The sequence below is a fragment of the Pelobates fuscus genome, chromosome 6 (assembly GCF_036172605.1).
Source record: "Pelobates fuscus isolate aPelFus1 chromosome 6, aPelFus1.pri, whole genome shotgun sequence".
Taxonomy (NCBI): domain Eukaryota; kingdom Metazoa; phylum Chordata; class Amphibia; order Anura; family Pelobatidae; genus Pelobates; species Pelobates fuscus.
The window spans coordinates 227,014,610-227,033,286 of NC_086322.1; the positions used below are offsets into that span (position 1 = coordinate 227,014,610).

General features: G+C 38.0%; 1 protein-coding gene across 1 annotated transcript in view; it reads right to left on the reverse strand.

Moving 5' to 3' along the window:
* Positions 1–18,302, reverse strand: part of BMP3 (bone morphogenetic protein 3) — a 32,928-nt gene extending 14,626 nt beyond the window's left edge. Inside the window, exon 1 of the mRNA XM_063425361.1 lies at positions 17,805–18,302. Coding sequence (XP_063281431.1) covers positions 17,805–18,123 — 319 coding nt within the window. The 5' untranslated portion in view covers positions 18,124–18,302. The remainder of the gene's footprint in view (positions 1–17,804) is intronic.
* Between the last annotated feature and the right edge of the window lie 375 nt (positions 18,303–18,677).

The following is an 18,677-nucleotide window of genomic DNA, read 5'->3' on the forward strand; positions in this document are numbered from 1 at the left end:
GAAGTCCCTCTAGTGGTTGTCTGGTAGACAGCCACCAGAGGAGGACTTAATCCTGCAATGTAAATATTGCAGTTTATAAAAACTGCAATAATTACACTTGCAGGGTTAAGGGTGAAGGGAGTTGGCACCCAGGTCACTTAAATGGGCTGAAGTGGTCTGGGTGCCTACATTGTCCCTTTAAAATCAAAAGTTATCTTCACAAACGGAAGTCCACATCCAATTTTTAACTCAATCATAACTGTTGTCCTTTATTGTATTTAGGCTTTATATTCCATGCATGATACAATTTTAAACGCACACTCTAGGCACCCAGGCCACTTCCTCTCATTGAAGAGGTGCAGTGTTTTAAAGAAACTGCAATGTTTACATTGCAGTGTTAAGACTGCCTCTAGTGACTGTTTACCATACAATCACTGCAGTTTCATGGAGTTTGACTCCATGAAACGATGCTGGATGACCTCACGCTGTGCATGAGGACATCCAGCGTCACGCAAAACGCCATACGAAAGCATTATGTTAAGCTTCCCCCATCAGCTGATGAGGGACATAAATGCTGTATTCATGTAGGTGAAAGAAAGGGATCATGGGGCAGAAGGGACATTATAGTGTTGGGTATATATATTTGTATTCCGAACACTAAAGTATTTATTTAATGGTGATATTCACATACAATAAGAAGTGTATTCACTAAACAGCGATTTGTGGCACATTTACAACTCAACAGCAATTGGTGTACAAAAATGATACGCGTTTAACATTGATCTCATTCAGCTACTTTGTAGTTGTGGTTATCCTCCCCCCCCCCCCCCCCTCCTCGCTCCCCCCCCCCCCCCCAACAACTACAAGCCACAAACTGTGTTTTTATAATGGATTTTATAAATTCTACGTCCCAGCAGTGACCTCTTTTAACTTTCTATCCGTAACCCAAAAAGGCAAGGCAAATTAGATTATTACATCAATTTGATGTTTTTTCTTATGAAACTGAAAACATCATAAACCATTTTTATTTTTTAATAGAGTCATTTCCCACAGCTTCACAATGCTGATTCAAATTAGAATGGAAATGACTATTGTATGCCTACTGGCAGCCTTTAAAAGAAAATTAATTAAGATATAATTTATAAACAAGAAATATGTATTCCGTATGTAATTCCTACCATTCCAAATGACAGACTTTTGTTATTTTGGGCATGACTGGAGCCAAAGGACACTTTTGCCTTATACCTACTGACGAGTAAGACATTTGGAGTAAAACATGTGTATTTCAAAATAGTGAATTTGGGAACACACTGCCTATTCAGAATTATTAATATTAACTCTACCACTGGGAGGAAGGGGAGGATAAGAAAAAGAAGAAGAAAACACCACAATTCCACAAGCCCTTTGTTGATTTGAAAGTATGAGGGTCACTGCTTGACTTTTCCTGTCTTCCTGTATCTGTCTTGCTGTTATATACCAGTATCTGTCACTAAAGGACTGAAAATTGCGGCGCAAATAAAAAATGGCCGCCTCCACTATGAAATAAGAACAGCTGACATTACTATCTTTTGTGGTTAGATGAAAATAATATTTATACTAAATATGTTTATTAATTATGGGATGACCAGAAAAGACATTCCTTTATCAAAATGCACAGGAAAAAAAAGAAAAATACAAGAAACAAACACGGTGGTAATAGTAAGGGCAGGAGATATTAGGGTTTATTTATAAAAAAAAAAAAAAAAAAGTGTCGTTCTGAATGATGATGCAAACATGGAAAAGGGGTAGAATCAGCTATACAATATGCCTGCCGGTTCCACTGGTCTCCATGGTGACTGCCTCACATTAAGTACTTGAGACCAGTTTTCAGGATGCTAAACATTTTATACATTATCTCCCATTGTTTTCCTCAGTGGAGACATTTTTCTTTTGCTAATTTGATGCAGGCCTGTATTCTGACAATGTTATATTTTCTTATATTTTCCTCAGCCACACAATCATTATAGAAAACATGTACATATGATAACCACATAATGCACTGAAGTAAAGTGAGACTCCATTGCTAATCCACAATATTCTTACACTCAACACTAATGTTCAGTGACAAAAGTTCACAAACAGTTAAAGGCATTTATCTTTAAAGGAAATGTGTTCAGGAAACATGGAAATATATCTTGAGCATTTCTGGCCAAGGATACGTCTTTAAAGATTTGCAGGTTTGCATGAGGGATGGTAAGAGGCAATTGCAAATTTAAAATGAAAACGTTTTTTCATTGTCTGGTGTAGGTTCATTCAGTCACACATGGTCATATCAAATTTAGGAAGCTCAGGATACATTATTGTGTTCCATGCGGCAAACCAGTACCTTGCCAGTTTGCAGTAAACGTGTTAATAGATTCCCAGGCCCACTGACAAAAGTGTCCACATTGCAAAAAATAAGCAATGCAATTCCATAATTTGATAAGCACCCTCCCCTTAATAATGGGAACACAGGAATACACATTTTTGAAGGATTTTGCAGTTGAGGAGCTCCATGAAGGCAATGGATAATTTCTGGTAATCCGCTTTGGGGGCATTCTTATTTTGAATAACCCTGCTGATGTTTTTAACCGATGAACATATGTCTTACACGGTAACATTATAGAACTAGATGTATCAATGTATTATTGCCTGTAATGCACAGGTTGACTACCACTATATAATGCATGGCCCCTAATCTCTGGGCATTGCTTGGACATATGCGTCCTAAATTGCCTGATATTAAAGTTACACTTAAAGGGATACTATAGTCAAAAGAACAAATACATATTGTCCCTGCAGTCTTTTCAATGTAAATGCTGCCTTTTTAGAGAAAAGGCATTGTTTACATTGGTGCCTAGTAAAAAGAGGGCCACTAGAGGTCTTCCTGTGTCACTCCTGCATAGTCAGCTGCACTGGCATTCCGTTTCTCCACTCTCTGCACGGAGGTGGTAAAAGCATTGATTTGCATTGATTCAAAGCATCTCTATGAGGAGATACAGATTGGTGCTGCGCTTTTATGCACATTCGCAATTCTTTACAATGGCAATCTTTATCACTCTATGGACCGCAAATACCTGTCTGTAGGAATTTTATGAACTATTGAAACTTCCTACCTTTTTAAAAAGCAGGAGAAGAGCTTACATTTTCAGCTAATTTGCTGGCGTTATATATCAGTTATTAGTGGCTTCAGGAAGAGGAATGTGTTCCTCTATAGGTTGGTAATCATTACTAGAGTATAAATGAGTATAAATGAGGATGAATGAGGTTTTACTGACTAACTTCCATACTGCAAAATAGAGGCAAATAAAAATCTGTATGCTCAATTTTGGTAGTGAGGGGGTTAAGGGTTGCAGCTGCTATCTGCCTGTGGTTTATTATGATAATTCCAGAACTCCACAATATAAGGTTCACCTTAATGCATCAACTATATTATAATTAGTTAATATAAATTCATATACTGCTCACCATATCCCAAGTGTTGGATAAATTAAGTAAAGGGAATAAGAGAACACCAAATTTTATTTAATAAACAGTGAACTAATAAAGAATGAATAACAGAACATTGATTATCTTGCTTACAATATTGAGCTATTTATCCATATCCATATATGTATGTATGTAAAAAAAAAACAATATATATATACACGTTTGAGCACAATTCACAATATAGTGAATACAACTAATTCAGAAAATGACAAAAAAAGATTGAAGCACAAAAAACATTACATGTATGAGACGCATTGGCTTGGACCTGAGATCACCATAATTACTGATCACATGGAGGATAAGTATATATATATATATTGTCTGCCTACAATTTTATGAATCTTAAAGGACTTTAGTCCCTCTCTATAATACACCAAGCAGCACAGATTCATGAAATATGGAGAAAGTCATTTATAGTTAAATTCTAATGTGCCAAAAATAACTCATTTTAGTTATGATGCTTGAACATCCACGCAGCCACTTGTAGGGTGGGATAATTCTGTCACTTTCTGTCAATCCAGACGATTAGTTTAAAAAGAGAAGAACATTTGTTTTATTATATGCAGGTCCAGGGAAATAGAACTATTTGGCAAAGGATTCAGTTCCAGCAGCTAAGGCAGGATAAACTACACAAAAAAAATCTGTTACTTAAACATTAACTACACCTCATCATCACTTGAGCTGACTGATATCATTAAGCTTTAGGAGCCTCTGTGGTACCTCTACCCGTTGTGATTTGGCTTCCAATAAAGCTGTGTGCGAGGGGAAAAAAAACTGAACACCTGTTGCCACCCACTGCCAAGTACTAGTAATAAAAATTAATACAGGGATGACCTCCTATATATGGCAAACTTGGGAACTACAAAAGTTGTGTTTAAACTATGATTAATAATTTGCCAGTAATAGCATTAAAATGAAAGGGTCACTCCAAACAATTATTTTTTTTTTTTTTACCAAAACCCAAGTTTTGATTGGAGTTACCTTTCCAATATTGGAAATTACCCCACCCAAGTAAAAAAAATGAAAATAATATAGCTAAAATATATCTCTGTTCCTGCACTGAGGCCAAGTTCTCCCTGCAGCCTGATCATCCTGTATTGACAGCGCTCCCCTTCAAGCTGAGGGACACAGGGGCTGAACAGTGGGTGAAGGGGCATGTCACCACTGGCTGCCTGGTGCCGAATGCACACTAAATTGACATTTTCCTGACAGGAACTCATCCTATGATGGCTAATGACGCCCCCATGATATGGAGTTATAGGGTGGTTAAATAGCTAAAGTGGTACAAAGTTTGCAATGTATACCATATGTTCCCTGGATCACTCCAGTACCTTGGCACCCTTCCCAATATAAGGAATCAAATAATTTGCTAATAGTTTGACTCTTTATCCTGGGTCCACCAGGGGCGGATCCAGAACCAAATCCTCGGGAGGGGCACATGGTTATTTTTAGAAACAATCCAGGCTCAATGACCACTGTGGTGGTTATGGTGCCAGGAGTGTTGTGGCACCCTCCCAGAGTAAGTAGTCAAACCGTTTAAGAACAGTTTGACAACTTATCTGGGGTTTGTCGGGGTAGGGGTTAGGAACTGTAGTAGAGGACAGGGGCAGTAGTGTGTGTGTGTGAAGGGTACAGTGTGTGTGAGAGGTACAGTGTGTGTCTGTGTGTATGAGGGGTGTAGTATGTGAGAGGGATACAGTGTGTGTGTATGAGGGGTGTATTGTGTGTGAGGGATACAGTTTGTTTGTGTCTATCAGTGGTGTAGTGTGTGAGGTGCAGTATGTGTATGTTTGGGGCAGTGTGTGTGTGTGTGTGTGTGTGTGTGTGAGGGGTGCAGTGTGTGTGTGAGGGGTGCACTGAGTGAATGGGGGCAGTGTGTGTGAGTGATAGGGTGCAGTGTGTGTGTGCGAGTGGTGCAGTAAGTATGGGAGGGCAGTGTGTGAGTGAGGGATACAGTGTGTGGGGGGTGCAGTGTGTGTGAGGGGTGCAGTGAGTGTATGGGAGGGCAATGTATGTGAGTGATGGGTGCAGTGAATGTATGGGAGGGCAGTGTGTGTGTGTGAGTGAGTGAGGGGTGCAGTGTGTGTGTATGTGTGTGAGGGGTGCAGTGAGTGTATGGGAGGGCAGTGTGTGAGTGAGGGGTGCAGTGTGGGGATGCAGTGTGTGTGTGTGAGGGGTGCAGTGAGTATGGGAGGGCAGTGTGTGGGGGGTGCAGTGAGTATATGTGTGTGAGGAGTGCTGTCTGTGAGTGGGTATTGTGTTTTGGGTAGCAGGTAGGAGAAAATAAAATGTATATATATATATTTTTTTAATTTAAAAATGATTACATTTTATATCACTCCTCCCTTCTTACCTTTGTTCAGGGAGGGGGGAACATTTGTCAATCCTTGGTGGTCCAGTGGAGAATCCTTGGTGGTCAGGTGGGAGTGAACGCTAGCCTGCAGTTCCTGTGGCTAAAATTCACTCTCGCGGAAGTGAAAAGCTCCGACCTCGCGAGAGGAGACCCGGCGGAGCTACAAGCTGAGCTCCCCCAGGTCATTTCTCCCTCCCCTGCCAGCTGCCAGCAATGTGCCTGTGGACCGGAGGGAAGATCTCCGATTTGCCTTCCAGTCCGTGAAGACACATAGCAGGGCTGGCGCTTGGATAGCGCTGGCCCTGCAGGGGAGAGCCGGAGGCGAGGCAAAGGAGAGGGAGCTCTGTACTAGTTTCTCGGGGGGAGGGGCAATTGCCCACTTGCCCCCCTGGATCCGCCACTAGGGTCCACTGGGCACTGGTGTCTTCTGCTTATCGAACCATAACCTCTACAGCAAGCCACTTATCCTCCATGTGATCAATAATTATGGTGATCTCAGGTACAAACCAATGCGTCTCTTAGATGTAATGGTTTTTGTGCTTCAATCTTTTTTTGTCATGTTCTGAATTAGTTTTATTTACTATATTGTGAATAAACATATATACATTTTTCCAAAAGTTTACAAAAATAGAGTTGCATTGAGACATTCTAGCCTAAATGTTGTATATTTGGTTTCCGATTCTTTGTTTAATAAATACATCCTGGAATAAACTGCAATTTTTCAGTGAATGCACAGTTGTGTGTGACAATATTATACATTACTCTTGATGCAAGACACACTGATTTGGTGGAAATTCAGGTTGTTTTTTTTTTTTTTTAAAGGTCACCAGGGTGAATAACTATTCCCTATGAATGAGGTTATTGGAGAAGAAGCTAAATTTGAACTCCCACCCATCACACTAACATGTACGGAGAGGGAGAGATCTGGAACATGTATTCTGTATCACGATTATAAGGGAGTTGAGATTCAAAGCAGGTGTTCAAAGTCTGAAGTTTTATGTTCTTATGGAAAGACATTCAGAAAATGTAAAGAGATAATGTGTCTTTAAACAACAAAATCAAAAACATATGCATTTAAAAGGGACATTTTTTCCCCACTTGCTCCCTCCTTTCTGACTTACTTAAATAAATATTTCAAATTGAACTGAGCATAGATCTGAGATGATGAAAGTTGGACATTTTATGGGTACCTCTCACCACACTATAACAAAGGCTTCTGTAGAGTACAAAAAGCTCCTTGCACATTGTATCTGCCAGGAGACAAGGCATGCACACCACCTCAAATGCATTGGGGGACCATCAAGCTTTCTAATGGACTGCCTTGACCATGACAATTGGCATGTGTAGATACATTAACACCATCACAGCAAACGATTACATACATCAATGCCCACTTGTCCTATTTTTGTCTTAGCTAAGAAAAGCATTAATAAATAAATGTAAAAAGTACATATAGTATTAAAATTACAAACATCTTTCTGTGAATCATTTTGGCCAGTCATACACATACACGAGTGCTCACTAATAAACTTTATTCTAAAAAAAAAAAAAAAATGTTAAGCTTCCCGTAAAATAAATATTTTAACAATTAGGTTGTGTACATACTGAAGTTGTTTCTATCACACAAGAAAAGATAAGAAAAACAAAAACAAATGTAGTGTATTTTTTTCACTATACTTGTCAATTAGAGAACGATTTGTATATTTACACACCACACACAAAACACATAAAACACACACACACACACATTTATATATATATATATATATGTATATATATATATATATAAACACATCAACCAACATCAAATTTTCAACAGAGTTTCCTTTAAATGCCAGTTCAATGTAAGATTTTAGTGAATAAATCAGTATTTCACACAAATATTAATTTTTTTGTAAGGTAACTATGGGATCTATAATACCTGCTTATTCTAGGTGAAATTTTATCTATGAAATTATATTCTGCATAAATAAATTGCAATAAAGAAAAAGTATGTGCCTGCAGGAATTCCTATGTGGACATCGCCCTGTTTACTTATCTGAAAATAGGTGTTTACTATGCAATACACCTGTTTCACATTCAGACTACCTGTTTTACTCATTCAATATAGCAGATGTGTTAGGTAAAGGCAACCAACAATGAAGACTATAATATAAAGGCAAGCTAACAGTTGATATAATACATTAGTTTTGTCAAGTTATTCAGTTACTGACCCGCAGCAGAGAAGACTGTGGAGAAATGCATAATTTTCACATGATCACAGAAAGCCTTTATTCACATTTAAGTAAAGAAAAAAACAAAACTGCAAATGTAGGCAAAAATGCTGACTTGGAAAAAGTCTCCACAATTTGGCTATTTTAGCTTCATAGGTGTAGGCTAAAAAAAATACTACATTTCTGTGGCAGGGGGAGCTCTTGAGCTTCTTCTTAACTTCAATCAGCTGGATCTTTCTGCTGGCAATGGCCTGCCAAATGACATTTACTGGTACTCACTAATAGCAAATAGCAAAACTGCTTTTCTCCAGAAAGGGAGAAGTGGCATTTAAACATTCTCACCTCTTCAAACGTAGTTACGGAGTGCCCCTTTATTGGGCCATCTCTGTGGGACAGACTTAGCCAAGTTCTTATGTGTTCCACTTGTTAACTAAAGATAGTGTGAATCATACATCAAACACAGGTGGTGACATACCTGAATTTAGAAAGCATTACATATCTATTTTTTATTGTCCTAAAGTGACACTTTACAACCCTAAAGCACCTCAGCTTGATGAAATTGTTTGTTTGTGAATAGTGTGCTCTCTTTTTTAATTTTACAAAAAGTGTAGATTTAAAAAAAAAAATGAAAACTTTTATATTACACCTGGTTGTCAACCAGACAATTGGTCCTGTCACTTTCTGGTTTGGTTAGCTCAGTGGAGCTAAACTCAAGAGGCAGCAATTGCTCAGAACATCTGCCTTGCAAAGACTTCTCATTGAGCTGCATTGGAGAGTCTGTGATTGGACAGCCACAGAAAGTCTGAGCTGGGTTAGAATGGGAGGGCTTGTAAAGACTTCAGACATGAGATCTACAGATTTCGCAAGCTGTTTTTAGATATACCCTCAATTAAAAAAAAATGCACAATTAAATACATACCTGTTTCATAAGGTATATATACTAAACAGTGTTTCTTATTTGAGCAGAGGGATGTTCCTTTAATTATAATTGTAACTTAATTTGCACTTACCTTTTGTAATATTCTTTGCTTCTGAATTTAGCTGCTATAGTTAAGCAAATAAAACATGCTTTATGTCAGTATTTCTTGTATCACACAAATCAGGATCTTTGCTGAAGGGCCAGGGGAATCAAAGAACTGTGTGATGTTTTGGTTACATTGTTCCCACACTATGCTTTCTCTATGATTTAGCAGATTAAAAATACATCTACAGTGAAACCTCGGAACTCGAACGGTCCCGTTCTCTAACAATTTGGAAGTCAAAACATTTTTTAGAGTAAAACATTTCTCGGTACGCGAATGATCTTCGGTACCCGAACATACAACAAAGAGCCATGAGTAAAAAATGGCTCGGTACACAAACGATCTTCGGTACCCGAACATACAACAAAGAGCCATGTCTCATTTTCAAGTTAGACAATTATTATAAATAATTGTAATAATGGCCAACAGTAAATTTTTAGCAAGTTGAAAGGCAGGAACCACTCAAATACATGTAAGGTGCTTATTATTAGAGTGATCTCTAGAGTGATTAGAGTGATCTTTGTAAAATGCTGTAATTTTGGGGGTCTGGAACGGATTAATCAATTTTACATTAATTCTTATGTAAATGTTAATTCAGTTCTCAAACACTTCAGGACTCGAACAGCTTTCGGGAATTCATTTAGTTCGAGTTCCGAGGTTCCACTGTACTATGATTCCACAATTGTAAACGAAAGTACAAGATCTATCAGAAATAGTAACATCACTTAAAATTGCACAGATATTTATTTAATAATGACACTCCAAAACACAAGGGTGCAAGAATACATTGTAAAAAAAGAATCCAGAATTTTTCCATGATTGCAGAAGCATGGTGTGTCCTGTCTCCACACCTTGAGAGAGTGACACATTATAAGCATATTGCTGTCCATTATCACTCTCCCTGATTTGTGATAAATTCTGACAAGGCTGGTATTTCACTGGTTGGAAAAAGTATTAACGCATGCTGCTTACTCAAGTACATTAAAGCACAGAACCCAATCTATTTACTTGCACATGCAGTGTGTATAGTGACTAAATAGTGTGTATAGTGAATGCAGAGTGTGTGTTTGTGTAGTGGATGTAGTGTGTGTATAGTGACTGTAGAGTGTGTGTTTGCGTAAGGCTGTAGTGTATGTGTTTGTGTAAGGATGTAGTGTGTGTAACGATTAGTGTATAGTGTGTGTAAATGTAAATGTTGTTGTGGGGCTGCATACTGTAGGGGGCAGGGAAAGAGCATATTTATTTTATTTAAATTTTATTCCATGCCACCGTTCCACCATCTAACGAGATCTCCCCTGGCCACAGGTAAGACGCAGGGAGGGGAGAGATCACGTTCCATGGTGGTCCGGTGGCATGGTGCGGGCCTCCGGCTACCTGTACACCGCAGAGGGGGCCCTGCACACTCCGTCTCCACTTCCCAGCTGCTCTTCTCTCTCCAAGTCTCTCGAGCTGTGCGAATGTTGCCATGGTAACACGTGGAAACACTCTGACAGCCGCGCAGCTTGCGAGTCTTGGAGAGAGAAGAGCAGCTGGGAAGTGGAGACGGAGTGTGCAGGACACCCTCTGCGGTGTACAGGTAGCCAGGGGCCCGCAGGTGCACACATATATATATATATATCGAAAATCGCTATATACATATGTGCACAAAGAGAATGTAGGGCCCGGGATTCCCTGTGCAGTTTGGGCTCCCCATGGCCATGGTTGTCATTCCTAATGGCGTCTCTGTGCTACATCCTCTATGCCCATATGCTAAAGCATACTAAAATTACTGTAATGGTGTTTTTTTTTCCTTCTAATATTCTAGATAAATTATTGCATACTGGTGTGTCTTCTATTAAAAAAAAATACAGTAACATTCCTTCTGTAGTGCTTATGGTGCCACAACTGTCCTTGCACCATCACAGTATAATATGTCAAACTGTTTTAGCATGGTTTGACACTTACCTTGCTAGGTACCTGCAATGTTTCTTTTTTTGTTGAGCCAATGATTTAACGCCTACACCTGTATCTGGCTACTCCTGCTCGAGAACACCAGAAGCAGGGTGGGCATGTTAATGTATAATAAAATGGTCTAACAAACTATGTTGGGTTGGTGTTGGCACCATAAGCACTACAGCGAAGTGTAGTAGTTATTTGGAGCGTTCCATTAAAAAATTATCTAAATAATAAATTACGGGACACTCTCCTTTATCCTTTTTGGGCATACATTAAAACATTACCAACCCCTTAGAAGAATCAAGTAGTCTACCAGCTACTAACTAACAAGACTACTAGCTATTCAAATCTCCGTGTCTGAACACACTAGACACATTAAGCATTTAATGTTGCTGAAGTTCTTCACGTCAGTCTGTCAATTTTATTCAACAGTTTATAAAAGTGTAGATTCCAATCAAACAACATCACTTTAATAACTGGGGACAGGTTTTCTTATGTTTCCACTAGCTCAAAAAAAAAAGCTAATGGAATTGGTAGGTGCGCTGTGCTAGTGTGTGCCTGCTTTCCCCCCTTCCCAATGATGTGTACTAAACAGCACACCTTAGGAGTGTTGGACTTCCTTCAAAGTCATAAGGCCACAGTGCCTGGATTTCTCTAATAGATATTCAACTAAACTATTTACCTTGTGGATCACAAAGCAGTACAGTAAGGATTATCCGCAAACCTGGTGTGCATGTAACCTTAGAGGAATGGAAGTTCAACGCATTTAACTCAACATGTTGTGGAGATCACTATGGATTAAGAACAGGTGGGGACCCTGGGGCGACATAGCAACATGGGGCAGTGGGCCCTGCAAATTATTGAAATAATTATGTGTATTTAGACATTTAAATAACAGGGTTTCAGAATGTTTTGTTCCAGTGCGTGCAAGTGCAGTCGCTCTGCATGAAGTACACTCACACCACATAACACCTGATCTGCTTAATACATTGTAATGGATGGACTCCTATGGAGCTGCCGAGCTTAGTAATGCCATGATTTAATTGCTTTTAAAAAATAATATAAAAAAAAGAACAGCACAGTGAGAAAAATTTAATTATTTATGTCAAAGTTATAGCGTTGCTTTTTATAGCTGAAAGATGCCCTGAAGTTTACATGAAAACAAGTAATAAAAGCAAGAGAGACATAATGGTTATAAAACTAACATGTTTCTAATAATGTTCAAATAATACACATCGATGTATACCTTGCCTTTTCTGTTATAATACAGAAATAAATGGTATTATTGCAGAAGTCATTTTATGAAAGATCGAAGGCATAGTTGCCTTAGTTGTTGCGATCTCAACAGGTTCTCTGAGGTTGGTAGACTAACCTACTTTGCTATCTTAATGAAGTTTGTTTCCAATTGGCGGGTTTATGCTCTCACCTATTTAGAATCCACACATATGAATCATAGTCATTAAATCAAAAATCCACAAAGAAACAGCCAGGGGAAAAGTTAAAATAAAACACACAAACACAACAACCCTTCCATGTATATTTAAACATGTTAACATTTGTTCTGTTTTTTTATACTTAGCAGCCAAAATCATTGTGACCACAAATGCTCTTTGTACCATATTTGACATACAAGAGCTGCCATGGCAGCAAATCAGTTTATGTGGTGGAAGTTGTTTTTTTCGGAGATACAAAATGCTTTAGGTACACTTGTGATCAAAGTCCAAACGACATCAACATCGAAAACAAAATAAACAGTCAGAAAGTGGTGGAAATTCTAATTTGTCTTCACAATCACTGATTAAACTATGGCTTACAGTGCCAAAATACAGGTTAATCATCTATCCATCAAGGAAGGGATCTGGATGTCTAAATAACTCATATCAGAAAAATATGTGTTTTTTCCCAGAAATCTATTACTGAATATTTTGTCTGGTGTAACACTTAAGTTACTGCCAAAACATCTGATGGAGAATGAGCACTTCACAGATGTCTGGTTTCTAATGAAGACCAGCATCTTAAAATTATAAGTCATAAAAAGACAATTTCCAAGAATTCTCTTCCATATAAACTCTGTGGAACTCAATTAAAGATTCCTTTATGGTTAATGAACGATCAGCTGTTAGAGATGTGGTGATAGGAACATAAGCAACAGAACTAGCTGAAGTCTGTTCCTTAGTGACACAGAATGACAGACAAATAAGATTAACCCGAAGAGTTGTCTATTTATGCATGTTCCGCTATTTCTGCCTTGTTTGGTAGAGGAATTAATGCAAATCCTCATTTTAATCCCTGTGTTAGCACAGGTGTCTGGACCACAGAAGGCATAGTTTGGATAAGGACTATAGGGACGAAAAATCTACACTGGATAAGGACACTACTGGTTGTTATAGAATCTTATGTTACATGTTGCTCTGTTGGCCTAAAGGATGAAATAGAATTAAGCATAATTTTTCAGAAAACTGCTTTTCAGAAGAGCATAGAATTCAGTATGTGCTAAAAAGTGGTGAAAATTGTATTACTATATTGTTCCTTGGTTTTATATTTCAATAAAAATACATTATATTAGACCATACCTTATTTTTAAGATGATGAGTGGAGGCCACTTTTGTGTGAATTAGACATCTTCATCTTCAAACCTTCAAACATTCACGGTTCACTGATCAGCTGTGAACTTTCCTGAACCTCACACTGACAGACATCTTTACTAATGTGAGAATTGTCAGAAATTCTAAGAAAAATTAAAATTTTAGGCCAAAAAATACTTCATGTCAAATACGTGCTCAGTGGTCTTTTTTTGGCCTTACAGTTAAAATTCACTTTGGTTTCCTAGACATTCTCACATTAGTGATTAAACCGTATATACTGTAGGACTGATGGGATGAAGAATACTCATTTTAACCCCTAACAAATGAACAAATATCTAAATTTGAGAGTTTTCCCAGTACGGCTATTAAGGGGATCAACAAATACCTTCTTCAATTGTCCACAGTTTTAGGTTTAAAGAGTTATTCCAACCACCATGACCACTTCAGTGATTTGAAGTGGTCATAGTCGTAGGAGCATTTGCAACACTGCACATACAGAGATATTGTTAATTCACTACATCATTGTAGTCCTCCAACCTTCCTATCCCATTCAATATTTTATGATTCTCCTGCCATCCACCTCTTTATCCCCCTCTCCTCCTACGCCTACTGGCTCAGACCACACACCTGCGCAGACGGGGTTCCCTAAGAGCTTTGCCCGGCACTGGATGAAAGTAGGTAAAACCTTAATTTAGAACACTTTTCCAGTGGTCGGACGGGGTTGACCCTGATGAATAATGCATATAGTCCATTTTTCACATTTCTAAAAAAGGGTTTGGAAAAACCCTTTAAGGAATTAATACACACATTGACTATGAATCCCAATTTGTTTGGGATGACATGGGATTATTCCATAAAAATTAAAGCATACAGACATGTCATCAAATATCTACTTATTCATGATACCATGGTTTGTAAGTAGTTTTATAATGCATAATTTCTTTCATATTCTTGAAAAATTTAACTGGAAAATAAAATGTACTGGTTACAATATTCGCAATACTTTCATGACAGCTATTTGGTAACCCTGGGACAGTGCAATATTGTTGCTGCATTGCATTTTTGTCAAGGTTCAAGGTTGGAAGGTACCCAGTCACATTGGGGTCTATTCACTAAACCAGAAACATTTGGGGGAAATAACTTGCAAAACTTAAAATATCAATTAAAAATAGTCAAGTGGAATAAAATCTCAAATGTACTTAAGTCTGAGATTGTTTTCATAATTTTGCTATCTAAAAGCATTTATTTACTAATGTAAATTTCAAATTTAAGGCCAAAATAGCTGAATTAGAAAATTTGCCAGGTCAAACAACCTTCTAGCTAATCTATTTTGACCAAAAAGAGGGCTATTTACTAAATTTAAGGCCAGAATAGCCTAAATTAAAGCATAGCTGACTGAGAAATGATTTCCAGTTCAGCTATTTTTACCTTACATTTAAACTTATTTTGAATACACTTTGAATTCTCACTTTAGTAATTAACCCTGTATGAATTACCGACAATTCTCACTTTATTGAAAAACCCTGCTGGTCTATATTTGCCAATAAATTATCCACTTATGGCAGCCTTCTATTAAGTATGTAGACCACATTCAACGTAGGCAATTCAACTGTGCACCCTACAGAGCATATTGAGTTCCTATGTTTATTTATCCTTATAATCGGGAATTCTATGAGTATCACTGAGCATATTGTTATATAACAGCAGAGATAAACTGAACTGTCCTATTACTGTACAGTATATTTCATTGAAAATGTAAACACAGGTCAAATCGTCCTATAAATGTGCAGCCTTGCAATGAAACAGTTGATTTTAAAGTTTATGAAATAGGTACTAAGCAATGTTTTTTTTTTTACTTTTGCAAAGTCATATTTTAACTGTTCCACTGCTGGATCACTAGCGTGCAGAGTGGAAGACCTAAAGCTTGAGATGCATTTGGAAGACAATCATACCATATTAAGCATTTCGTTTATAAAACAGATAGTTAAATCCCTGGGGCAAGGCACCTGCTGAAAGTGAATTCCTGGCACTTAACAAACAAGAGTATGAATTCAAGATGACTTAAAGAGACATACTGAGCCACAATGATTTTCCATCAAGCTCTGCCCTTTATCAAATGCATTATTCATTCCTTACGTTGTTTTTTTTTTTTGTTTTTTTTAATATTTAATGTTTGCACATTTACATTTTTTCTAAAAATTTGAATACAAAATAAGACAAACTACAGTCCCAATAAACAAAGAAATGGACTTACACAATATTAAAGTGAAAAATTAAACAACAGCAATTGAAAAACAAATGTGTAAAGTAAAGTAAATTTCTGGAGGCCAATATAAAAAAACAGTTGTATGTGTTTGGACACACTAATAAGTTGCACTATTTATCTTCTTAACTGCAAATGCTCTCTCCAGAGTAAATATAGATATAAGGCCCAAAAAATGGAGCGATATCCAGGTTTAAGGACCAAACATAGGACAGAGAAGAAAGAAAAAGGGGAGATGACTCATCCCCAATTAAGGCTGGAAATCAATTAACAACATTTCCTTAAATATGCTGCCAATATGTAATGTAGCTGTGTTATCATAAGAAACACATGCTGACAGGCATTTCAATAATTCTGTGAATGTGAGTGTAGTAAAGGAAATATACAGGCTTTGTGACAGTCTAGCAGGATACATTGATTTGACAGGCTAGATGTGCAATGCAGGTATACTCACTCACACACAGCTCTTCACATCTGGAAGCTCTGCATAGCTCCAGAGACAAATTAACTCTTTAATGTATAACAGACGGGGGGAAATAATTTACTACACAATGGATTAACCCTTGCAATATCAAGAGGGATTGACACACCATCAGCAACAATGTATTTACCTATTTATTATATAGTTGATGAAAATTATTATTTGGGTATTTTGGATTTATGGCATACCTGAGCCCAAGAATGAGGGGAGCTTACGTGCTAGGGATTAGCTAGAGCAGGTGTGCTCAAAAGGTAGATCCCCAGATGTTTAAAACTACAACTTCCATGATGCTCTGTCATTCTACATGTACTCTAAAGGCATGCAAAGCATCAAGGGAGCTGTAGTTTTACAACATCTGGGGATCTACTATTTTGGAACCCCCCGGCTAGAGCTTTCTGAAGGCTGTAGATTTATATTATAGTATGCTAGGTAGCAGCTAGTGATGGATGTTACAACACAACAGCTGCTGCTATATCCCTTCTCATCACAAATCCTATCATCCTCAACTTAAAAAAAATACCTAAAATAATATTTCCCTGCTTATAATGTGCAATTATGCAATAATCAGGTCAAGACAAAGCACATATATTGCTGTAGATTCTCTGCAGATATAAAGAATCCCCTACATGCCACAGGTGTGCAAGAAGTCACATCAAGGAAACTGATAACCAAAAATAATAGAGTTCCAGTGAGCATCAGCAATTCAATATAATGTACCTTAGTGGACATTTAATCCAAGCTAAGCACCTGTCTCAGTGCCATTAACACTTCCCATGCCAGTGCTAATCAAAGCACTTTTTAACAAGTGCAGCCATTCACTTGAAATTAGAGAATATATTAAACAGTCTTACAGTAGCTATAAAATAAATATTACTACAGACTGCAAAAGTATATTAAGGTATATAATGTAAGCTACAATTCTTATTGAAAATACCAACAGGTAAAGCATCAAAAATATAATTGCTGGTACACTGCATCAGCTATATTTTATTTTATTTAAGCGAAAAGCTACTTTAAGATTGTTAGGTTTGGTATTTAATCAGATCAAAGGATGGAGTTTGAAAGTAGATTTAGGCTACTGGAATGATCAAGGTAACCATACAGATACATAGTTTATAGGAGGTGGGTTTCGTCTGGGATACCTTGACTGTGCCTAGTCATGTCTTAATACCTAGAAAAATATTAAGTTTATTCTACATTGTCCACATATTAAATGGCTGTTCAGAATCCACCATCCTTACAAACTGGCTACCACTAGGATAATTACTGGGGAAAAAAAATGTAAATAATAAATCAAACATTTAAAGAAATGCAGATTTAATCAGGAGTTCAGCAGGTGTGAATATCATTTAAATGATTAACAATTCCATTCTCTGTTCTCTGCTTGAGAGCACTATTGCTCAGTATACAACGCTGCAGAATCTGTTTGCGCTACATATATAATGACATTGTGAGCTCCCACTCACCGTACAGTGACTTGAAGCTCCTGACAGTGTTTCCATCCTGGAGTGGCAATTGGTGCTTTGCAGAAGCCTCTCTCCCTCTTCCGCCACCACCACCACCACTGTATTTGTCATAGAGCCTCAGCATATGCTCTGACACTGTGTCCCCAAGGGGCAGCACTGCATCTTCTTGCTTGGCTGGATCACCTGCTCCATACAGTAACCCAGAACTGGATAGGCTTCTCACTCCTTCCATGCCATCTTCCAAAAGGTCCCCAAACCCCAAACACAGGCTGCAGTTATAGCACACCCACAGCAGGAGCGCAGTACGACAAGGAGCCATCCTTCAGGCCAAGGTACCAGCAACACCACCAGGTGGAAGCAAACGCAGAATTTTTACAAGCCACTCAGATTCAATATAGTGTCAATTCTTCTGCAAGCACAGGTATTCACAACCATGTAGTTTTCAAAAAGCAAATAAAAAAAATTTCAATAAAAATATAGATTTGTATTACTTTTAAATGTTATGTATAGGCAAATAGAAAAAAAATCCAGAAATAAAAATACAATTGAAAAAAATATACTCCTAGTTTTGCTTTGGAAGGGAAGACTATATAAAGTAAGTGTGTTATTTTGATGATTGGAAAAAGTCAGAATTGTCTAGCAATGAATGAGTGTATAATTCCCCTTTATTAAGTCCCAGGGCAGGCTGTATGTTTCTTTGCAGTTTGGGAGTCAGGGTGTCCCCCAGCCTCTCTGGATATGTGTGCAGTCTGTGCTCAGCCTGCTGCTGTGTGCCTTGCCAGGACTTGGAGTGCTGTGAGAGGCGCAGCCTGGCTGTGGTTTTGTGTGTGAGCTCAGGGCTGATCCTGTTGCGCAGGCAGCCAATCCCAGGGC